Source organism: Clinocottus analis, unplaced genomic scaffold (genome assembly GCF_023055335.1).
Source record: "Clinocottus analis isolate CAN_PGR_092001 unplaced genomic scaffold, fCliAna1.0.p SCAF_16, whole genome shotgun sequence".
In the NCBI taxonomy this organism is placed as follows: Eukaryota; Metazoa; Chordata; class Actinopteri; order Perciformes; family Cottidae; genus Clinocottus; species Clinocottus analis.
In genome coordinates this window covers 3,423,889-3,449,188 of record NW_027175887.1, presented here as the reverse complement: position 1 = coordinate 3,449,188, position 25,300 = coordinate 3,423,889, and the positions used below count along the sequence as shown (strand labels likewise).

At 44.9% G+C, this 25,300-nt stretch overlaps 1 protein-coding gene across 2 annotated transcripts in view; it reads right to left on the bottom strand.

The window, feature by feature from the left end:
- The window catches only part of usp43b (ubiquitin specific peptidase 43b), a 67,827-nt gene that overhangs the window by 31,250 nt on the left and 11,277 nt on the right, over positions 1-25,300 (bottom strand). For both annotated transcript variants that reach the window (XM_068578985.1, XM_068578986.1), the window contains 3 exons: positions 22,403-22,549; positions 8,344-8,435; positions 3,419-3,511 (listed from right to left, as the gene is read on the bottom strand). In XM_068578985.1, the coding sequence (XP_068435086.1) occupies positions 3,419-3,511; positions 8,344-8,435; positions 22,403-22,549 (332 nt within the window). The remainder of the gene's footprint in view (positions 1-3,418; positions 3,512-8,343; positions 8,436-22,402; positions 22,550-25,300) is intronic.

Here is a 25,300-nt window from a genome sequence, read left to right as displayed (position 1 = left end):
CTAACCCAGAAAAAATGTCCATGAATTAGAAAGAGTTCCTGAACATTGTATACTGAGGCTCTGAGTGACGGCAGTGAGGAGTGGATGTCACACAGGATACATCTGTGGTGGATGCAGAGGACGTCCAGCAGCAGGACAGATGACTGCTCGCTGTCTGCAGCACGAACTCAGGATTACGAGCTACTCTGCAGGCAAGGAGGTCGCTTTCTACGTTCCCAATGTGTGCACTCTGAGAAATAAAGGATGAATAAACAATCAAGGTCTCTGAAGGTCTGTCCCGTGCTCTGGTTTAGCTGCTCGTCCCCGTAACTAAAGCTGAGCAAACAGATTTACGTGCGGGGTTTTCAACCTTCTTTTGCCCTGTGCACCATTTTTCTATTAACAAGTTCTTTGTGGACCAGCTGACCGGCCGACTAGGGACGGGGGTCACAGAGAGTCTGATTAAAGAGGAGGTCTCCCAGAAGTCTGTTTCCTGGTTCACATGCATGTATGTTCAGATCATTTTTGGTTGAGGCTTGATCGCTCTCTCTCGTGGACGTCTACAGCTCTGGTCCTGGTTGTTTGAAGACAACAGGAAGCTGCTCGACGTCCTCTCGGATCCATTTGCCTCAAACTTTCTGATTATCTGTCCTGTAATATGATGACGTTGGTCCATTCTGTACACACCTATTGATCGCTAAATTGCTGCTATGATTTCTCTTTATTTCTTTGTCGGTACTAAATATTAAATATAGATGGACATCTTAGCTTCACACAGACTGCATGTATGCTTTGTGATGGGGGTACTGAACATAGTCTAAGGTAATTACTGCATAGCCTATAAGGAAATATAATGGTGCCAGTAGTTATAATTGATCTAGTACTTAATGTTCAGAGACCTGGTACCGGTCCACAGCCCTGGGGTTGGGAACCTCTGATTGCTTAATATTCTTCAAGCCTATCAGGAATATATTTTGGCCTCATGAAGGGATTTCTAAACTAGCAGCAAGTCTTTAAAGAATTGCTCTGGGACCAACACGAGTTATACATTTACATCTACTGGTTCTTGTCGGGCACACGTATTGTGAAATCTCACACCAACATGTTTACTCCTGTTTCACAGATTTGTGTGCAGAGCAGTAAAGAGAGCACAGGAAACAGTACAGTAATTGGCTGCACTAATCAAGCCTCAACTCCATGAGGTATCCCCAATTTATGCCAATTATATTTTTCACACCAGCATGAACTAAACCAAACACTGGAGCTGATAAACCGCTCGGTGGAGGACACTGGATTTCATTGGTCACAGCATGAATTTGAGATGCAGTTGATAACAACTTTCTCGACTTACCACCGTGATTAATTTGGCTCCCATCTTTTGATGCAATATTCCGTTCAAGTCGCAAACATTGCGTCTCGATATTTACAGCCCGAACCTGCAAACTCGTTTGAGTAATGGCCCGTGTCACGTTCAAACAGCAGGCTTTACATCGAGTGTAAACAAAATTATCCAACATGCAAAGAGCAGATGGCGGCCAATGGACAGAGCCCAGCGTCTGGATCGCTGGGCGAAAGGAAATGTTTGCTGACAAACAATATGTGTTTACGGCTTACAGACATGATCTGGCTGGGAGTGAGCTGAACTCTTCACACAAAGAGATGCATTAAAAAAAGTATTTTCAAAGACAATCCATCTGTTCTCTCCCCTGTTTATAGCTCAGAAGTGTCTGCCTGCCGCACAGTAAAAAAGAGAGGATGGAAACTAAATACTGTCGACTTGGCTCGCTGTCAGAACAAAGCTCCCAAAAACTTTTCCCCCCAAATTAGAAGGGCTGCTGGCTGAACTTGTGTGACTCATTTCAAAAGACTAAAAAGTAAAAGGGAGGAAATAACTAGCGAGGAAAAAAACCTGGCAAACCTTAAAATAGTGATCAGCACACCTCTCTGAGTCAACCACAGGGACGAGTGGGGCTGAACACGCAGGTGCATTTAGCCTAGAAAGCTCTGACAAACGCTGATGTTTAGATTTGAGGTTATATACATTATCATATCTGTATGTTCACGGTACCGTATAGCTGAAGATTGAGTAGCGCTCCTTAGATTGGCCATTGATCATATACTGAGAAGCTGGTTAGCCTAGCTTAGCACAAAGACTGGAAACCGGGGGAGACAGCTAGCTTTTTTAAACCAATTTTGCTGCAGTACCTTAGTCGTGGTTTAATTGCTGACATTATAATTTAGTTTAGAGCCAGTGAACCTGAGGGGTCAAACTCTTTTGAGGAAATGTTTACCGTCCCTCATAGATCAGCCGAAACCTGTAAAAGCTGAAAATATACGCTACAGCATAAGCAGTTGTGTCTGGTAGAGGTGCAGGAGGTGTGTATGTGTCAGTTTGGGTCTAGGAGCTCCACCACTTCAACTACTAACAGCTCACCTCCACAGGACAAGAGACGAGGCTTAGAGAAAATGTCAGGATTTCCTGAACAGGCTGACCTGGCATGGGGGCTGACCGGCTGTTGTGATGCAAAGTTCAATACGACATTGTTCCTCGGTGTGAGTCTGTTTTCACCCTCTTTTCCTTCATGATACCAGAGTTCCTACTGTCTGTAGTGCATGAACAAAGCTGGATGTTGTCTAGACTGTTTTCCTATCGTAACCCTCTTTTAAACATCCTCAGGCTTATAGTTCAGATCTCCAAGAGTTCAAATGATACTGGTCCTTGATCTGTACGGTAAATATGCATCTACAGCCGGCAGCCAGTTGACGTAGCTTAGCATTAAGACTGGGAACATGGGGAATATGGATATGTTCTAAAGTCACTTAAACTCACTACTTAACACGTCATATGTTGTTTGTTTAATTCATTCAAAAGCCACAGTGTAAAAACGACAAATCCCAGAGCGCAGTAACTTTGGAGCTAGGCTAGCTGCTTCCTTGTGTTCATTCTTTGCTCTAAGATTAGCTCACGAGCTGCTGGATGTAGCCTTATATTAATAGATAGATAGATTACACATGATGATTTTACAGAAAGTTATTAGTTTGACTTTTTCTTGGAGCATCGCAGTAACTTCACAGCTAGGCTAACTGTTTCCCAATTTCCATTCTCTGTAATAAGCTAAGCTAACTAGCTGCTGGCTGTAGCCTTAATAGAGAGATTTCAATATCTAACTCCCACCAAGAAAGGGAATACAATAACAAAGTATTCCTTTGAGTTTTAACTTTGAAGTGTTTCTAATCCCTTTTTTAAAATGTTGTTTAGTTGTTCATGTGTATAAATTCATGATGAAAGTGGCTCGTCTGAGATGCTAGTCAGTCAGGTTAACGTAACCATGCTCTTTTAATAAACCAGACTAAGCGCTTTCATTGCCTAATCTTCCTGTGAAAGCGGTTTAAGCTTATTTTGAGTGAGAGCGTGTGGATTAAAAGCAGCAGTGCTCACCTGGTCTGGCGAAGAGGAATTGGGAGTGAGATGCAGAGGAACGGGTCAAAGGTGTTGCTCTGCTTCATACAGTGGGGGCATGTCAGTGAAGATCTGAGGAAAAGAAAGCACACATTTATATAAGTCTTGAAACACCAACGACTTCCAAACTAATCTTAAAGTCCTCCTGATTAAGCCTGGTAGGAGAGGAGAACGTTTAATCTCGTTACCCAAGTGAACGACACGGTCAAAATGAACACGCAGACCCGATTGATCTGATTGTGAGAACGGAAAAGATGAGTGATGTAACTGGTGGGAATTGAGAGAGACGAGCGGGTGGGGCGTTAAGTTGTAGAAAAGCCCCCTGGGCTGTACGGGGGAACCAGCAGAAGCCGTTTCCTTCTTGTTGCATCACTTTCACCAGAGCTTCCAACATTATGCTGATGCCGTCACAGGATCCCAAGCAGAGGAAAGAGCGCAGCGTTTCTAAGTGATGCCCTTTCTTCCTCCGCATCTGAATGCCCGGGACACACTGACCAGATGTGTGCAGCAGTCATTTCCTATTACAATAGCTTTCCATCCAGACCCTTTGTTCATAATTAGACTCCTTTGAATGAATCCTGCTCAGTTCCACAGGGGGGACGTACTTCAGTTAGCTAATTATCTGAACAATGAGTCAGAGAGCCCACTGAAGTCAATGGACTGATTGCTGGAAGTGATTTCGTAAACTGTTCTGCAACTTAATTAAATCTTTTGTCCAGCATTTAGAGTTAATCCGTGCAGGATTTCCTGGATAAGACTTTCTGTAAATACTCAATAATTAAGTGAATCTTGAATAGGTGCCTTCGATCAACCTCCTTGATTACATAAATTAGAGTAATCAGTGTGTGTGGACCGTAAATTATTTGTACAATAAGTGAAATTAAGCTAAAAATTAAGCTAAATATAAGATATCTATATAAACCAGTGATACCCAAACTTAAGTACTTATACCCCAAATAGTATTCCTGCAGTCGCCAGAGGATATGTGGAAAGATTGTTTAGTAGCTTGGCTAATTTGAATTAAATGGAAACAAGATATGAAAAAAAGCTCTCCACAATAACTATCTGTTGTGATCTTGATCTAAAGTGAGCAATAACTGGGAGAAGTAACATAAAAAGTGAGCTAAACATAAAGTTTAAATGGTTAAAACATGAAGTAGAACGAATGCAAACTTGACCAGACCAGCTGAGAGTTAAATGACATGAAACTAATTGTAATAATATCCACTTGTGTCTCGTGGAGTCCAAAGAGGTTGGGATCCATTGAGCTCAACCCTGCCGGCCTCAAGAGATGTTTTCCAGTCTTATTACTAGAAGTGACAAACAGATGTCAAAGTTGTAAACATAAGCTCCTGAGTTTCATTTTCAAACCAGCTGGAAAAAATATTTTGTGCAAAAAATGGAATGAAAAAATAAATAAAAAAGATTGGGTGGGGAATTGAAAAAAAATAGATGCATTCGTTAGAGAGAAAGCTTATGGCCTTGTTCCCAACATTCAAACACTGGCTGTTCTCTGCAGGTCTTTGGTATGACTGAGTGACTGTATCAGAGTGATGGATGGGGCTGCTGAAAGGGAGCATGTCTGCTCAGGTAAAACATATTCCCAAGAGGCGTTATATGTATAAAAAAAGAAGCAGAAAGGTCAGTGAGGAGGGAGCACTACAGTAGCAGTGAAATCTCTCACCATCAATGGATTTTAATGATGGGCTGCAGTGCTAACGGCATCACTCTGAATCACTTTTTCATTAAATTTCTTTTATCAGCGGCATGATGGACATAAATCTGCAACGTGTGCGGTGGAATAACTTCAAGTATGACAGGTTTGATTCTCGGCTTCCACTGTGACACGAAGCACAAAGCACAAAGTGCTGCACAGAAACTGAGAATAGACTTGTGTGGAGGAGAACCCAGCAGCGATAAATGCACAGTGTGGTTACTCCGGGAGACTTGAATCTCACATAAACAATCTTCTACATCATGATGAACATATATTTGAATTAAATAAAAAAAATTGAATTGATTGCGTCTTTTGGAATCATAAACCAAAAACACTCCCCGTCCTCTCCCTCCTTTCCAGAACTCCCCAAGCGTATGTGTGTTGAATCTTTACAACCTTCACAAGACATCCTACCATGGGAAATTAAGCCATAGATTAACTGCTCAAATGTGTTTTCCTTATAGGACGGCACCTGACGGGCCCAGCGGGGGAGGAGACGGGGGAGTGAATAAAGCTCTGTTCAAGCAGGCCCAGCTGACACTGGCTCTTAGTGGATCTCTCCCTCTTGGCAGAGCAGAATGGCTGCCCTACGGATGTCTTGTTCTCGCCAGGAAACAGTGAGGGTTACTGCACTCCATGCATACAAATCACACTCAGCCTGCACTAAAACATAGATGTGCCTCGCACCGCTCCAAAACACTTAAAGAGAGAAAAGGAGCAAAAGGAAGAGGTGATATTCGGGTGACTCTCTAATGGAGGAAGCGTGCAAAGGTTTAGGAGAGGTATGTATGCCGCTGTCTGCTGGCATGCAGCCATGCTGAAGAGACCCTGCGCTTGGTGCTGTGCACTGCAACACACTGCGTTGGATCTCCCCGCCTTACACAGGTATCTATATCTAATTGATTTTCTCTCCGAAGAGAGAGGCAATACAAAATAAAGTCTCAATAGGATCAAATTAAACAGACTGGTAGCTAATTCTTCTCACTGAGCCTGGCAGCATATCCCCTGGCGAGGGATGAACGCTAGTTTATTCACACTAATGTTTCGAAATAGGAAAAGGCATAAACCTTAATGTGTGCCTCATTCACTAACTGAAATGTTACAACACACACACACACACACACACACACATCATAAACGGATCCATTACTGGGCGAGCAAACTGCGGTTACCCAATCGCTCAAGTCATAACGATCAACCAGGAGATGTGATCAAAACAAATGCAGTCCGACCGATTCAGAGACGCGAAGGAGAAAGTGGCGTGGCGGTAAGACGAGCCGCGCTGAAACTGCACCACGTCTGCAATCTGAAACGCTCGGCTGCCCGTCAATCGGCCCGACTGTAATGAACAATGGCCGACAGACAGATATTTTCACCCGCATATAGACAGAGAGCCCAGGCTTTTTCTTTTTTTGCTTCCTGGATCAGAGAGGATGAGGAGCAGTAGAAGTATAAAACAGGTGAGCGCTGTGCTTCACTCTGCTGTTAATGACCGCTCTGATGTCGACCGGCTCCGGAGTCTGACGACAGATAACATAAATTAAGACAAGTCTCGGCTTTGGCTTGCTCGGACAGTGATGTAACCTGTTTGAACGTCTAGAATGGCCGCCATGATTGCACAGTGACAAACTGTGCTATTACAAGGATTATTCTCCGGTCTGTCGACTCGAGATGTTGGATCGCATCGGACACCGCGTTGTGAAGCGCTGCACGGGCCTCGTGACTCCCGAGGAAAAGAGAGGGACAAGAGTCAGGAAGTATTTGTTCGGAGTCCAATTCAAGGAGTGAAAACGCACTCGTCTCCATTTAAAACCCACTCAGCCCTGTGATGCGTGCTTCTTTTGCACTGCTAGGATCGACTCCGACGGTACACTTGCTGTATATGCTAGCCTCCCTAAAGTTTGTGCCTCATGTGAATGTTTCCTCCGCTCCACTCCACTCACTCTCCCTGGCTCGCAAAGTGTTTGAGTGGGTGAGAGGAACAAATTCGGGCTGCCATGACGGCTGCTTCCTGTCTAGACACACCCGACTTGTCACAGCTCAAACATTTGACAGTGAGGGAGGCAATTAGGAGATGCGCTCTGACAGATGTATTACTGGCCGTCACGCAGAGACGGCAATTTTAAGAGGAACGGATGGTACCGACGAACGAGATATTAGCAGTCCTGACTAGAAGGAGTACTTTATAATTTATGAATCCAACATAGATCAGATTGTGGTTTTGGATCCAAGACCTCTTTAATCGTTCAGAGTGGTCAGTGGTTTATGGGTGGAGTCCAAATGGTGTTGGGCTTTCACGTCAGCACCAGTAGCTGGAGACAGAAGATGAAAGTGAAGAAGGATCTGGATAAAAGAGTGCAGTCCCTAAAACATAACCGTTAAAAAGCTGTGAGTCATTAACCACAGAATAAATATCTGGTTTTACATGACCGCAATAAATCTGCAGTGCAGACTTGCAACGGTTTTCTTGGACCAGACCGACACTTGAAATTGGCAAATAGACGAGTTGGCCCTCTTGACATCTGAATGACACTCCTCTCCCAGTGGGCCACAGCTGACAGGTGTACATATCATGTCAAAAAATACAATTTGACTGCCACTTCATCTGGATGATGAATGGAGTCATGAGCATCCAGCTGCATTAGAAATGTTGATTATACAGGAGGGGTGAAAAGCCTGTTTTGAGGGGCTTTGCTGTGCATTATGTTTTGGATCACAAAAGAATCTTTGTGATCCAAAATACACCAGACACATTTACAACACCAATTACAGCACTCTAAATTGTGCTAAAGGGATTCAGTGAGTGTACGAGGGAAGGTTTTCATCAGACCTTTTAGTATTAGTACTCTGTGTTAATTATTGGGCAGATTCACTGTGCTACTAGCCAGGAATCTGTGTCTCAGAGGACCGCCGTGTAAAACACAATGACATCTGCATTAAGTCAGCTGTATCCATCAATTGCATCTGATCAATGAAGCCAGAACACGACATGTGGACCTGTAACTACGCAGGTGTTGTACAATTAGGCCACGAGCTCGCTGTTCAGGAACCAGTGTAGCACTAAAGCGTTTGGGCAATTTGCAAGCTTGCTAACTAGCCAGATGTCCAACAGTTAGCTCGCTAGCTTGCTAACTGTGTGTGTGTGTGTGTGTGTGTGTGTTATGTTATGTTAAGAGAAGAGACTCACTTGTACTGTGCCTGGAAATGTTCCTGGACAAAGCTGTGCTGCTGGGACTGGGACGGGTCAGGAGACGGCCCCTCCTCAGCTCCACCGGGGCCCTGCAGCACAGAGGAGGTCACCCATAAACACACAGCGCTGTCACACACTCACATTCTTCAGCGATCCATCACAGGTTCGCTGGTTGCCCAGGTTGTCATCATTGTCAGAGCAGGAAACTGTATTTGGCTCCTGTAGCATGCAGCATTAGCACATTCTTGCTTTCGCATTGGAATAAAGTGATATTCATAATTGTTGGAAAGCACTGACCTAAACATAACCCCGCTGGGCAGCCCCTGTCTCTACTCTTTCATCTACTCACTCTCAACAGAGAGGAAGCTGGCCTTAGATGAAGATAAAAGAAGAGGAGAAAAATATCCCTTTTATTTTTTAAACAGAGTAATCGCTGAAAGGCAAGGCCACAAAGCAAATCAGTGGGATGGCGTGCGTACACACACACACACACACACACACACACACACACACACGCACACACACACGCACACACACACGCACACACAGTCACCACTGTGCGTTAATGGCTTTCTGTCTTTTTACAGAACAAAGAATCTTTCTTTAACGACTTATATAATGCAGTTTACATAGAATATCAATTTTTACACTTGGTAATAAGGATGTATATATGTTATCTAACGACATGCATCTAATCCTCCGACTCATGAAGTGATACAGTATGTACAATGTATATCGTTGTTAAATAGCAATGGACTCATGAAAGGAATCATTTGAAATTTTGGGAAATACTTCAATAATAATTTAAATGCTCTAGATGAGAAGATCAATACCACTCATGATTAAACCAAAAATGTATAATGTATTCATTTGTGAAGCTTTTATAACCTTTGTTAGCTAGTTAGCTTCACTAATTGGCAGCTTACAGTAGCTTCACATTAAAAACACGCAGGCCCGACGTGGTATCAATCTTACTTAGCGCTCCGCGAAAGAAAGCAAAGAAGGGCATTTCCTAAAAAGGTAAAATCATGGTCACTCATTTGTGAAAGGGTTGTGCAGAGGGCTTAATCTAAAAGTGCTTACAGTCACAATAAGCTGTCGCACTGAATCAGCGGGGACATCTCTGAACAGTCGCCACTCCATTTCACGTCTAACCAGCCGAGCAAAATGTCCTGGAAAACATTCTTTCAGTCACCAAGTGGTTCTGCTTAAGAGGCCGTGATGTGGCGTACAGGCACCTTGTTAGCATTTCTCTGCTCGCACGCTATCTACCCCACAATGGGCGGGTGAGAAAGTCAGGCACTTGAGAATGCATTAAGAAGTCATCATATCATTTTAGCCTGGCTTTTACACCAGGCTGCGGTGCCAAACGGAAATGCACTCTCTGATCCGTCTCTGTTGACACACGCTCGCTCTCTGTTTACTATTCCTCCGATTTCCAGCTCCTGGTCCCATACTGGCTGCCACTGTTCCCATGAAGGCAGGTCGACCATGACCTCCGCTCACAAACGGAGCTGAAAGGAGGTTTAGAATTTCTAAAATGGAGAGGGAAGTGGGGGGCGATCGTGTGTGTGTGTGTGTGTGTGTGTGTGCGTCTCAGAAATCATTGTGAGACAGAGACAAACAGAGAGACAGGAGGGTCCTTTTCAATTCACCACCATTTCAAATCCGGAGTCTATTCTTCTCGGAGCATTTGAGCTTCGCAAAGACCGAGCGCGAGACTGAAACCCGACCTTCCTGCTGCACTGTGCTCCAACAGACACATACAAAGGCAAATGTTGACCCCCCCTCTCGCAACCTCTGCATGGATTGCAGGAATTTTATGCAGAAACGGTCAAAACCCCCGGCTCATCTTCGGGTTGCTGGTTCAGATAAAACATGCAACGTAAAGTGTTAAAAACACAAATTAATTTCAAGGTTAGGAACGCAAACCATTTCTTTCTTTGATCCAATGCGCATCATCCGGCTCTGCATTCCACACTCCCCTTTTTTCTCCCTCCACATACTTGATAATGGATTCCATTGCTATCATTATGTGGAGATAACAAAGCCACATTGAGGCCAGCGAGTGCAGACACAGTTGGTGTTATCACTTCTTAGTGGCCGGCTCTGCCATTTCGAGAGGCCGCGAGGTGTCGGCCGTGTGTTGACAGTCGCCGTTGAGGATGTGGACATTGAAGCGCAGAGAGGAAGTGGAGCAGGTTGCATGCACACAGACGTCTGATAAAGCCTTCATCATCTAAATGATCATGGCCAGATAGCAAAAACCAAATTGAAATTGAGATGCTATCTTTGAAATTGGCTGTCAGAAAAATATGCCGACTTTGAGCTGATAAAACAACTAAACCGGAGACGACGGATCTGAGATGTTATTTTTAGAGTCAGGTCTGCCCAGTAGACGGCGACCACAAGGGAGAGGAAAACGGTGAACGCGTGGGGTGTGACATTTCATTTTGTACCTTTACACACCAGGATTCTTCTTCTACAGCACACACACACTGAAACGTAGCTTTTCTATTAGCATCCTACAATGCATACGCATGGTACAGAAATGACCTCCACACCTCATCCTCATTTTGGTTACTTTATTGCACTTCTACCATTTCCTACATCATCAATATTGCTTTGCCATCATTTCAATATGTCTTGTCCAATATTTACTATGAAATTAAAAAGGTTAATGTCAATATAAAAGATATTCATTGGCACTTAAACCTCGCTTGTCTTTCCTCATTATCCCATAATTTGATCCGCTTTGTGATGAGTCGGGGCTCTTCTGAGGTACTGGCGGCCCTTTCAGCTGTGTGGGTCCCCTGGGGGACTTGTGATGTCACCAGTTTCTTTCTTCTTTCCAACTTGCTCAAAGCATTGTCAAAATGAGCCAAGACAAGCCGATAAATCTGTTTTATTTGGAATAAACAAACAAAGACAATCATTTCCAGGAAAGATGAGCGTGAGGAGTCGTCGTGTGCTGCATCAGTAATGTTGGAAACAAAAAAAAACAAAAGAACAGACGGAGAGGAAAATGAATGGGGAGGATTTTAACAGGGCGAGCACGGCGAGTGGTTTACCAACAGCTTTCCACAAAGTTGTAAATTATACAGCCTCTAATCAAACACTTTACAGTCATTAATCTCCGTCACAGCACTTGCACTCACCAGAGCCAAGTAGGCCCTCCTTCCCTGCTGCTTGTGTTACTTTGTCATGCGGAAAACAAGAACGTAAACAAGCAATATTTCCCGAATGAGAGGTCAATTGCATCCTGCTTCTCTCAAACTGTGTGGAGAGCTCTGTGTGTCATGGTTCTACCAGACAGACTTCAGACATAACAGAGGTGTTTACGTTGAGATAACCACCACTAATGAATGACTGCAGGCTCCTGAAGAAGACGAGATACTGAACCCTGGCAGAGAGAGAGAGAGGGGACCGTCACCGCACACACACTTTTCTTCAATGGCTCGTTTGCTGTAATGAGGTTTTGAGAGTATTTTGAATTCGTGGCAGAAGTTGTTAATCGGGACTGAAGTTTATGCGGAGAAAATATCCTGAAAGGAAAACAGATCTGCATTATTGGATGGTCGCAAACACGGCGAGTTACGTCGGAAAAAAAATAACACGGAGAAACACAAGCCCCAAAATAATGTGCAACTGCTAGAATACAAGATATGCAAAGCCAGAGAATTGTCTACCTCTGTTAAATCCATAAGCCTGAATGCCAGGAGGGCCGTGTGCCAGTGCCCGAGGAGCAATGAGACAATTAAAACTCAAATCCCTCACCCTGGCACCTCCACGTGCCGTAATTGATTTCTGGGATTTAGATAAATGACAGAGATACAGCATGCGAGTGAGTGGTGGGCTGGAGCCGCTGGCTCAGCGCTGTCAGCGGGAGGCCGGAGTTCACCGCCTGGGATTTTTTACACCGACTAAAAAAGGAAGAGTGATGGAGACAGCTCGACAATGATGAGCTCATTGTTGTGCAGCTCGCTGCTGGAAAGCAGACCGCTGTCATCCAAACAATAAACAACACCAGCTGACATGACTGAATGGTAATGACAGGGCCGTTGTGAAAGACAATTTAGGGAATTGATGTCTTGAGTCTTATTGACCACCAAAGATTAACTCCTCAAAATACAGGTATAAAGATTATTATTCTAGGGCTGCAACTAACGATTATTTTAATAATCGATTAATCGGTCGATTATTTTTTCGATTAATCAAATAAAAAAAAAATAATTTTTAAACATTAATTTGCAACCTTTTATTACAAAAACAGAACTCACAGTGCAAAACAACTTTACAATAAAGAATTTATAAAAAATAAAGAAATACAAATCAGAAAACTTAACAGGATTTGTTAAAGACATGCACACTCACAGGGACACTCATCGATTCGTTGTTGCAGCCCCAGATTATTGCCCCAGATGATATAAAAGTAATATCTGAACAATATTGTGCCCTTTGTATTTTGCTGAGAGGAGTGGGATCAATGTCGTAAAAAGAAACTCGGCAGCCATGGAAACAGCACTGCATTTACTCGTTATCCGTGACATCAGTGGACGCAAACACACATGAGTGGCTCACAACCACTGCTGACTCCCGGTCATCTGTACTTCACCATCAAAGCCCCAAAATCCCACAGATTATCGGCGCACTCTGTCCCATCGGGGAGGCTTTCAATTATTCACCCCGAAAAATGTTGCTGCAAGCGGCCCGTGTGGGTGAGCAGACCCACGATGGAGGAACTCAGGCACTCTCGCTTCACTGTGGTGGAAATCCAGGAAACGCGCCCCTCCGTACTTACAGACCACCTGTCTCGCCTGATGGGTTTTCAGGGTGGTGGTGGTGGTGGTGGAGATAGATCGTAAACGAGGGTGGGGGGGGCAGGGACGAGCGGTCCCGGTAATGGCCCAGATGTGAATAATTTAAACAAGCTGTGGAAACACACACACAGGGATGGACATAGGCAGCTGCTTGAAGAAAGCACTATAGCGAAGTGATTGAGAACACGACCCAACAGCACCCAAATCCCTGTGGTGACCGTAACAGAGAGACTTGGAGTTGTGGGGCAGGTATGCAGCCTCTGTGTGTGTGTGTGTGTGTATAGATATAGACCGATGGGGGGAGAGCGAGAGAGAAAGAGCGATATTGAGTAACTGAAAGTCAAAGTAGTCCACACAGCTGACATACGGAGCGTTGATGAATAATGGACAGTCTCCTTCACCGCCGCCTCCTGTTGTGTGCGTTCCTCTCTATAAATAGCTCCAGCGATACGGAGGATGGAGGCTTTTCTCTCTGACCCTCTGGCCCATTATTCCCCGCGGGCGATCACTCTGAGTGGGGTGGTATTTGTATGGACACGCAAAGTGCCCAGACATGGACTCAAACTGACCTCGGGGTTGTAACTGAATGACCGCTGCGTGTACAGAAGTATCTCTATAATGCTGTCAGATCTTTCATTTGCCTTATCTTTCCACCACAGAAGAAGAATTGCGGTGGCATTACATCGCCACTCGTGACCCTCTTGCTGATTCCCTGTGAGCAGATAAAAACAGATTTCCTTCTGGCTCTGTGGATCGTCTCCGACCGGTACGGCGTGATGGCGTGATGAGTTTCTCCCAAAGTCAGCGATGGAGAGTCACAAAGTTTGTTAACGGAGCAAAAAAAAAAGGGAGTTTCTGAGCAGCCGAGGTCGCGCTGAAATCCCTTTTAAGACCGTCCTTGAAATGTTACCAAGTTTCTAAAGCTGCCGCTCTGAAACGCTACACGGGCAGTTTTTTGCCGATGCTAGCTCTGCGGCTCCGTGGACGGCAATGTCAGACTGTCTTTCCGCCACTTTAGGCCAGACTGAAATGTATCCGTTACTGGATGCTATGACATTGTTTACAGACGATCACGGTCCCCTGAAGATGAATCCTACGGACTCTGGAGATCATCCGTCTCTTCCACAAGTTACCATGAAGTTGATATTTTAGGTTCTCAATGTATTGATCATTTATAACATTTCAGTGCAACGCTTAAAGACAGTAAAGAGAAGTCCAACCAGAAACACTATGAAGGACAATCCACTTTGTTGTACATCGACAGTCCTTACTGATCTTCCAACAATTTGTCCCTGTGCTTTCTGAATTGACACTCATGAGTGTGGAACCGGAGGTAGAAAACGTGAACCTAAATCTTTTTGTTAAAACAGACAATGTAGAACAACAAATGTTCAAATCTGAGGACTGAAGTGCCTGTAAACGTGAAAATAACGGTTTTATACTGGGGGCTGTTGCATCCTGTTCATCACATCCGACCAGTCACAACCTTGAATCCTGCTCTCTGAAAGAGGAGGCATGCAAAGAGGAAGCCATTGTGGAGGCAGAGTGTCTGCTGATGACAAGAAAGCACAGGCCTCCAAATTAATTTCAACACGAGAGATGAAAGAGACAGAGGGAGGAGGGGAGGGAGGGGGGGGGCGCTGTGATGAATCAGACAGACGTGGCGACAGGAACAAACACAAAAGGGAAGCAAAGACGGGGAGCCGGCCAGGAGGGAGGCTCTATTCCTGTGGCTTAGAACGTCTTGATGCACTGTCAACACACTGTCTGACTGACAGTGTGGTGCAACAAGCAACCTCGCCGAAGAAAGTGCATGGAAATTGAAGACAATTGTTTGGGGGTGCAACGTGAATGAGTCATATTTTAAAAGCAGGACATGGGCTGAGTGATGACTGAATATAATGGCAAAATGACCGCATGTCCTAACCCCTCAAATACTTAATAATACAGTCAGAACTGCATTAACTGCCACGCCGTCTTTTCACCACCAGTCAAGCTGCAGTTCTCATCCACGTTTGTCCAAAGTGTTAATCATGTTATCCTGTTCGAGGTCGCAGAGGAACCAAAGTCTTATCAGTTCACCGTCGAGTCAAAGAGGATGTTTGTGAGAGATGTAATGAAATTAGCTCGAGGCCATCCAGAGATATCACAATCACGACGTGGGACGGACGGCGCAGGGGCAAGAAAATGGAATGGAGGCTCTCAACCACTCGCAAGTATTCATGGGAGTTTGATCGCGTGTCCTCAGAACGACACCCTCCTCCGCTTGGGGAGAACCAGACTGTCGGGGTGAAGACGTTTCCAGGGATGAAGGTTCAGAACTTTGCAGGACAACAAATGAAGGTTGATAGGAAATGGTGAAACCTTTTCCTTCTGGATGTGAACGACCAGGCCGTCATGGCATCAACATTACCTTCTTGTGTCGGTGAAGAAGCAGTGTGTTGCATACCAAGAACGTGGAGCTGTACCCAAAATCTGAACCTTTTTTTTTATTTTGAGGATCTGGCTGTTCAATATGAAGATTTAAATATTTGTTCCTTGTTTCTCTTCCCCACATATCTGGCAGGATGTCCATTGGCAAGAGTTTCAGTGATGATTTCAACTGCAGTAACACAGTCAGATGTTGCCAGTTTTACATTTTGAAACAACAATGATTTCAATTGGACCGGAGCTGCCTGGAGAATCAAACTCAGTGGGTCGGAGTCAGTCTGCTCTTTGGTGCGGGAGGTTCCCCACATGTGACCTCTCCTCGATGCCGGCTGGCCTTTTTCGGTTGGCGCATTTTCTCCGTGACCAACCGGCTGTAGTTCGGCTTGATGAAGGTGTCTTGTACCTCCTCTCCTCGTAAAGAGGGACGGGGCCTCGTGAGGGGATGTCAGCCCCACACCGGCCTCGTCTTGACCTCATATGTTTGCCTCGCTTTGTGAGTGTCATTACCATTCATACCCAAGCACATGTTCATGAATTTAGCTTCCTATAAGCGATATCTTTACACCCTATGATGACGTATACCAACATTTACCTCACTGATGTCAATCTGACACTCTCGACTGCGTCCCCACATAACAACCCAGATGCATCCTGTTCAAACAGCGTCTCCTAAAAAGAACAAACTTTCAACCGTCATTGAAAACAAATGTAGGCACATTTTACTGGTGAGATGTCTCCGAAGAAGATTTATTCCACTTTTAAGAGAGCAGCAGGAGACGCTGAGGGGAAAATTAATTCTAATCAAGGCGGGTCGGCCTCCTGAGCTGATGAGGTTTATTATTACCCTCCTGCTTGTGCGGCTGCCGCTGAGGACCGCGGCGACGCAGACGAGGATGAAAACACTACACACATCAATCAGCGGAGACACGCAGGAGCCTCAGGTACCTGCCGTCGAGTTTTAATGACCCGTACAATCAACAATAAATACGCTCATATCCAAGTGAGGATCGAAGGCAGAACATTACAAATTCAATACTTTGCTATTTGGTCGCTAATCAAAGCTCGTTCTCTCAACTGGCATTTGTTGATGAGGCCGGATTGATAGCTATTGCTTTAAGAAAAGAAAAAAATCCATTCATCTTCTGGGGCAGATTTAATTCTCAAGATGACACATTAAAACTGGACGTGGCGTGAAAGGCACTCCTCCCTGCTTAACTCCTTTCCATCATCAACTGTTTAAATCATTCCAGTCGGTCTGGTTTCAGGCAATTGAATCGACTTCTCTCTGGAAAGCCTCCGCTCAGCAGATTTGAATCACTCAAATCGCTGCGGCCGCTGCCGTCTGCCGATCAGGCGCGGCAGGGCGGGGAATCATTTGCGTGTGACGGGATTTCTTTATATTAAACAACAAATCAATCGGTTGATTTGACTTTTTTTTTTCCTCTCTCTCTGCAAAACAAGATGAAGAGCGGCGTTCTTCTCCTCAGGCGCAGCACGTTTGAAGACAAATCGATGGGAGTTCAAACAAAGGCTCCTAAAAAAGCTTTGCGTGGAGCTGATTTAAACTTTTTAACTGGCGAATTTTGAACTCATTAAGTAATTACACCCATGCAGCTTCTCCGAGAAGTCGACAACGCACAAAAGCAGATGGTAATTTAGTTTCCTTTAATTCCAAAAGCTCTCCTCAACTTAATGAGACAATGTTTTCTGGGCTCCCTGCGGAGCAGCAGTGAGTTTATGGAAAGGTCCTTTTACTGCTCCAGACAACGCGATGCATCACCACTGGCTCGCAGAGCAGATAAAGAGTTGCAGCCTAGTTGTGTCTTTGCCACAGTGAGCGAACACCTCATTGGTTTTAGGAAGCGAGCCTGGCCTCGAATCCAATGCCTGCCAGACAGATACTGACTGCATGAAGTTTTTTACTTTCTACACACAGACAACTCTCATCCTAGCGTCTGCTTAGCCAACCAACAGTGATCTGGGTCGGAGGCGAGAGAGGACCTTAAACACAGAGTGGTCATACTCGGACCCTTCACTTTCGAGATGCTTTTCCAGCTGGGTGCCTCTGAGCCACAGGAAGCCATTTCAGCTTGGCAGGTCAGACAGGATCAAAGGCAGAGCGGAGAGGAAACACACACACACACACACCCACAGAAAACACAAGAATCACAACATAACCATTCGCTTCGAGCCCCGACAAGAGAGGGGTGCGGCGCTGACCACACACACAGGCAACTGCTCAGCTGTGGGTTTAGAGGTGCATTCATGGTCAATGTGCTGCCAGAATGAGGGAGAAGAAACCACGTTTGAAACCTCGGTACAGCTCCTGGGTCACTGGCTGGATGCGTGTCTAGTTTCAGGGCGCAAACATCCGCACAGTACAAATCAAATGTCTGGGTAGAGGAAGGGCACAAGTGATAAAGGAGGAGGGGTCACATTGTGATTGTTGTGGCGTTAACGCGGAGCAGGATGAGGAACGGCTTCTTGAGAACGTGCGTGTCAGAGCGGAGAAAATCCAACTCCCTTGAATGAGTTAGTTGGTTCGTGTTGTGAATCCTTTAATAAAGTCACTCAGTGAGGATCCCACCAAGTTGTTATCTGACAGCTGTCTGAGGGGGGGGTTAGATATGCAGAGGTTTATGCTAATGGGAAACTAGCTAACAGCTGCTCCATCACTGCAGGCAAGAAGCTGCCTGTCAGACAATGCGCATGTAAAACAAAAGACGTGACTGTGATGCTCTGACCTTTGCATGAGGAGACTCTCTCTAACTGGACCTTGATGAATTTTAATTGAATCTCTGGGCTCTCGTGTTTCCACAGCAATGTTTGTCATGTAGAATCAAAGAAGTAATTTCTCTCTCTGTCTCCCGCTCTCTCTGGCTGTCACTACTGCTTACTGTCCTCCCCTCTGAGAACTTAGTCTCACCTCTCCTCCGCTGTACCCGGGCTGCACAACAAGTGCCTCTTTCTTCCTGCAGCTCACAAAGAAACACATTCACATAGCGGGGACGGAGCGAGCTGGAGCCTCACACTGTGTTTCCTAAGCGATAAACAATCAACAAACCGAGAGAGAATGTGCGCCGCATAAGTCAAAGCTGTGGGGAGTCAACGGTAAACGTTTAGACTGTGCGTAGTGTGTGTCTGCTTGTGTGTGAGCAGGATGGCGATCTGTCGCCCTCCATTACCAATACACAATACTTCAGCGGCGACTACTCTTTACGCTCAGCGGTTGCGACGACACAGCCAGCCCGAGAGGGCTGTGGATGGAGAGGGGAAGTGAAGGGACTTCCCCTCTTCCTAGCTTTTTTCTTTGGGCTCTGGCACTCCTGTACTAAGTGGTAACTAACAGCACATGCATAGAAACCATTAGCGCAGGCCCACAGGCTCCTGAGTTGGCAGCAGAAGAGGCCGGAGCTCGGAGACTCCTTGGCTGTGAGTGGGAACGTGCGTGGACTGGTAAACGGGGCCGACGCCTCCCTCACGCCTGGCTGTGACCCGGGATGACTCTGCCAGACAGCCAGCACCACCAGAGCTCCAGCAGCAGAGCGGATTAACACGGAGGTGAAGCAACAAACAAACAAACGAACCATCACGGTGCAAAAATGATCCTGTATGATTCTTTAAAGTTGGGGAGGAGTGCGATTCGGACCCGTCTCCTGCCCTCAGCGAGGCCCTCCCTGCACCTCACAAAGCTCCTTTTGTAGGTGGAGCAGTGATAGCGCGCTGCATACCACAGCTGTACTGTACATTCTTACAGAGGGACAGTGTGTGAGAGCGACCGGAGGGATGATGCAGGGAGTCAGAGGCGTGAGTGTATGATTCACGGGGAGACAGAATGAGTGGAATTACTTCCCCTCCCATTTCTGGTACCGAGCAGAGGCCTTTCTGGCCGCATGTTTCCTCACTGATAAAACCGAAATTCATGACAACCTCGGTGTCTGCACAGAGCCCACGCTGGCTGATGGCTGATGGCCTGGACAAACAGAGGAGACAACTGTCACAAGAGATTGTCTGCTCTGGACAGAGGCCATAGTGCTGCCTCATACCCTCCCTCTCACTGCCAGCGATATTTATTCATCTGCAGAATATTCTATGACAGCATCGTGTTCTTCTGAAATCCTCCCCGATTAAACATGCCACAGGTTTTCACAGTTCAACAAAAAACAGCACTAAGATTAACAAGGGAATGGACTACTCATAGACTTTACAACTATTACATTTTTCTTACAAAGCTGAACCTCCAGCAACTGACTGACGAAGAAAAACACAATCTGCTGCATCAACGCATTTATGACTTCCACATGGATACTTTGCATATTCTGCTTGTATCAATCTCATTCTTTTGGCCACTGCCCAAAGCGTATGACCACAAAGACGGGTGGAATAAAGACTTATTAACTGAGAGATTTGCTTCACAGTTCAGTGTTCTGCGTTGCTGCAGCCACATGTACACATGGTCGACCTCACAATTCTTTACAGCTTTTCTACAGAAAAATAATTCAGATGCGTGGCGTTGTTCTTGGAGTACTGGTTGAGCTATTTAAGCCTGGACCAACGAGCTTCCTAATAGCAAACCAACATTGCCTTCTTAAGAGACATAGGGAAATATGAAAGAGTTGACTCGGTGTACTTCTTCCTCCGTTGGCTTTTTGCATTCGCAACCTGACCCCACAACCCCTGCAGGTGTTACAACTGGTATTGATTTGCTTGTTTCCGACATTACCTTTTGTTTTTTTACGAGTCTCTAAAGAGCAAGTCAAGTTGTTCATTTTGACAATAGCGTTGATATAGCGGCGCTGTCCGACAGGCCTCGAGTATTGATTCGATGGTCCCGGTGCACAGCAGATTTTCGACAAGAATTGTCAACTCTAGGCCGCGGACCAAAAGTGGCATCTGGACTGGCCAACGAATGCTGCCACCAAGACGCTGCTTGCAGAGTGGACAATCAAGTCACTGTGTGTGGATACAGGACTCACAGTCCCTGTTTAGTTCAGACCAAACTACCAGGCAGGTCCACCCCAGCCTTCCTTCGCTGGTGCCTGCTATAAAACAAACGGTTGCTGCTTATATTTAACGCCTCTAGCTTCATTGGCACTAGCTGATGTCATGTCCACGTTACGTTCATTCCAGTTCAGTTATCAGTGACATCAAACATGTGTCCCATGTCCACTTTCATCCTGTCAGGGACGGGGTTTTTACCTCCGACAAGTTAAAAGGAACGAGTTCTCAAGAAGAAAGTCATCCATTCCTTCAATCAAATGAATCATGATGATAACATCCTCATATCCAGGCTGTTTTTGAGCAACGGTTTATGTCCTGGGTGTTAACAAGGTGCGGCATTAGGGCCGACCTTATCAGCAGCTCTCCAGTCTAACCTCCTGCCAGGTCCTCTGATAAACACGGTCCAGACTCCCCCGTAGCACCAAACCTCACCGCATTGTTCACTGAAGAAAAGGGCAACTCAGTTCACAAAAGCCCAGACGCTCTGCGCATGTGATATCATGAGAGTATTGTGTAGAAAATACTGAAACGTGGAGGAGTTGTCAAGTAAGATTGATTCATTGATACGGACAGCCACAGAGGATGGAGGTAAATACTGTCTCATGCACACAGTTGTTTCTCTCACCATCAATTCATTTGTCTCTTACTCCTCCAGACCACAACTTCCAATATGACCTTGGCTTTATAATGATATATTGTGCTGACAGTGCATTCCTGTTCCTCTCAATGAAAAGACATAACATTCTTCTTTTAATTGATACAAGTAGCCCAAGAAAAGGTTACACGTCGGTCAGAACAATTTCACAGAAACAGGGGTGTCCTTTCTTAAATTATACGATGTATAGCCGTGGGAAGGTAAGACTTTCTAATCCCTGTACCTCCCGATCCCATAATGATGAAACAACTGAATAACTTATTGCGGTTGGTGCCGGAGGAAACAAAGGGCACTGAGTTCGAGAAGATATATTTGCAATGACTCACCAACAGCAAGGGTAGCGCTTCTCATGAATTATGCCACTGGTTAACACCCCGCTAACACCACGAAAAAAGAGGGATGATATTTCAAAAGTAAAAACATGTATTTAATATTACATGAAAACTCTGTTTTACGGGCCATTCAAGGAGTACCAGGATGCACTGCGCCCGCAGGCCAACCTCGAGGAGCACATGTGCTGGGAGAAAATCAAACGGCAAAATCACCACGCTTAACGCCGCGGGCAACGCGTTAAGTCACAGAGCCGGGACGCCACGCTGGGTCCAGCAGCTTAAGAGCCGCTCTGCAGAACACACATGAGACACATGGAGGTGACCTCTCGTGAGTTTACTGTGATGATGCCGTCGGTGGAATTATCAAAAAAAGCCTTATCAGTGAGGTTAGACGTGCTGGCTTTATAATAAACAACACAGACAAAGAACAGGCCCACTGGGGGGAGGGGATGGATCTGAAAACATGTAGGAAGCTTTGTGCAGCAACAGCAGGTACAATGCACACCCACCTGTTTAAAACTGCTGTGATGTCACGCTAATTCATGTGTGAATTAACATTCATAAAATGATGATTCATCAGATGTTGTGTAATCACATGAAATATGGCTTCGCTATATATCAAGCCACAGGAGATCATGATATATAATGCATTAATTCATGTATTTAATCACAGCCGTGTATTAGTTATGCACCGATTAAGCATGCAGAGTTCAATAAGAAATGCGACTATAAAGGGCTATAAAGGTTAATAGACATGTTTCCCGTCCAGCGACTACTCTCATGTTAGCTGCTACTACGTGAAGCGACCAGGTTCCTACCTTTCCGGGAGCTTTGGTCCTGTTGTTGTTGTTGTGGGAGGCCAGATTGACGTCTTCATGGACGCGGTCCAGCAGCCACAGGAGGAACTCCAGGGCGTCGTGTTGGGAGTTACCGCGAAACTGCGACCCGTACTTGGACACTATAGTCTGGAGAGGAGAGAGGCACGCGGGATGACGGTGTCATTTTTCTGCAGCTACATAATTATGATATGAGGTGTACTTCACAAGTGAAGGAAAGAGAAACCTTTGGAAATCTGTGAATATATTTTCCAGTCTACAGTACAATAGAACAATAAAAGCAGTGGCACTTTAATTGGCTTTTATAATGTGACAGCTTGTTAGAGTTGAAGCTGTAGTGGACACCTGGAGAAGCCAAATGAAACCGGCTTGCTAAGATATTCTTTCGAAAGCATTCCCTGACAAAATATGTGAATCTCAAGCGCCACTTGTTTACTGGGTTTGACAGCTCGCGTGTGTTCGTTGGTCAGCGCTAACCCGGCCTTCTCCGCAGAGCGCTGATCAGAGGAACCCCTGAATTGCAAATTTGCACTAAAGCTCTTTTCGCTTCCCTCGCCTCCACCTGGCTCACACATTGACGAATGCAGAGCCATTTCACGTTTGTAAAATGTGCCTTTGTCTACAAAAAAAACTGGCTTGTAACTCAAAAGTTTTACGGTCCAAAAAAGTGTCGCCTTTCCCCTTTTTTCTCCTTCCCGAAGAATCTACATTTCAGAAAACTCACGACATGCAAAAAGATGTGCAAATAGCATTTCTCTTAGAAGTGGGTTGAGGACTGCTTTAGCTCACACACAGTATCATGTCACTTCAGACGTGAATGGCACCCGACTCAATTAGCCAGGAATTAACCGCATGAACCGCAGCTGGCAGCCTGCAGAAGCGAAGGCAGTGATGAGAGATTATAGTGGAGGGAGCAGCAGACTGTAATCATTGCTCCATAATCCACTAATATGTTATACGCCTCTTATAGCCATTACACCGTAACGTGATGTCGCATGTCTGATGATGAAGTCAGAGGCCTGACACTGAAGAGCTGCTGGTTGATTCCCAAAGAGACGGGCAGAGATTCCTAACGGAGACACACTCTTCTTCGCTCCTTTCACAACCAGCACAGTCGAGTCCTGTCACAGTTGATTTCAAACAAGATCAGTAAACTCGAGTCTACTCTTCTTCTTTGAGATCATTTTAAGAGAGCCACATTTGGTATGAGGAGAGTAATAATCAGGTGGAAACCTCCGGAGTCAGTCTTGAACTTGCATTATTTCTAAAGGCCAGCAGGGGGCGACTTCTTTGGTTGTATAGAAGTCTATGGAAAAACTTCTCTCTATATGTATTACCTCAGTAAACATTGTAAACATGAGTTTATGGTCTCAATCGCTACTTTCAAGTCTTCTTCAATACAGCATGTTGTTCATTTGGTAAATTATGTCTTATTTAGAGTCAAGTAGACCATAAAGCAGAGTATGCTAACTTGTGATTGACAGATTGATACCAGGGAGTTGTCTGTGTTTTCATCTGAGAACTTTAACCCTTTCACTGTGTGTTTTCAGTTCATTAAAGTGAATTAAATATTCTGTCGCCTATAAATGTCTTATTCAGAGTGCTGTTACCCTCTCATGTCACGCGTCTGGATGCAAAAAAAAACAAGATGGCGACATCCAAGAACCAAGATGGCGACGTTCAAAATACCAACTTCATGGTTTCAAAAACCGTCATCCAGAAACCAGGAGGTGTCGTCATGATGATTACGTCCACTTCTATACAGTCTGTGGTAATAACTCAGTGGGAGGAGAGCCGCGTCTTCTAAGTAGTTTCTGAGATGTGGTTCAGTGCAGAATGTGAACATAAAAATGCAGAAAAACTGCTGGTGGAGTCTTGGCAGAGCAATAAGGTTTTATAATCTTCTCCTCTGATCTCTTCTTGGAAGTAAAAGTAAAACTTATTTTGCAGTAAAACAAAAGTGATGTGTGTTGTAATCCAACACACATCACTTCATGATAAACCGGCCATATAATACAGAAGATTAACAAACATGAAGCTACTTCATTAGCAAGACAACTGGACAGCTGTGTGTCTCTGTTGAGCAATGTTGTTATTACATTCAGGACCATATGGAGCCAGATGGACTTTTTTATAAACTGCATGTTTGCACTAATTCTTTCACTTTTGCTTTCAGTCTTATAAAAGGCGACACGTCTCTGATTCAGGGAAGTCTTTGTCTGCTCTGAATTCAAGAACAAGATATTTGCAACCTTGCGTGTGCACTCTCCGGACGTTGTAGATGTATTTTCACACAGATATATTTTATATTTCGTCATACACATAACAAGTCAGACTGATTGGAGAACATTCAACATCGTAGAGCAGATCCTCTTTAAATGCATGTCCATGAAACATTCAGGGTCACTTTGCAGAAATGCTCTGCTATTAAGCATGAGAACCGCGGACACGCACCAACCTAAAGCTGTTGTGCAGCAGAGTAATAACAGTCATTACCTTCAGCCTTTTGAAGGTGGCAATTGTCTCAGAGATATAATTGAGGTGGTGGAGAGAGCCGTGTTTTTAATGCCCTCTGTGGCATATTGGCCACTGGCAAGTTTGTAATGTGTGTAATCATCTCACAAAAAGGATGAAGACAAATTAAGAAACCGCTCTTTCCTCTACATCACTGAGCTAATGCTGTAATTTCCACCATTTACCCATTCCTTTAGAGCTAAGTATTTCCACTGTGCTATCCGTTATTTTAGATAACTATCTGAACTGTTACATTTAGTTATTTACACCATTTATCCAACACTTCTAGCGAACCAGCAATGTTGACCAAACTAAGGGCAAAATGAATCTTGCGTTGTAAAATGTGTTGTTTTGTAGAAAACGTTA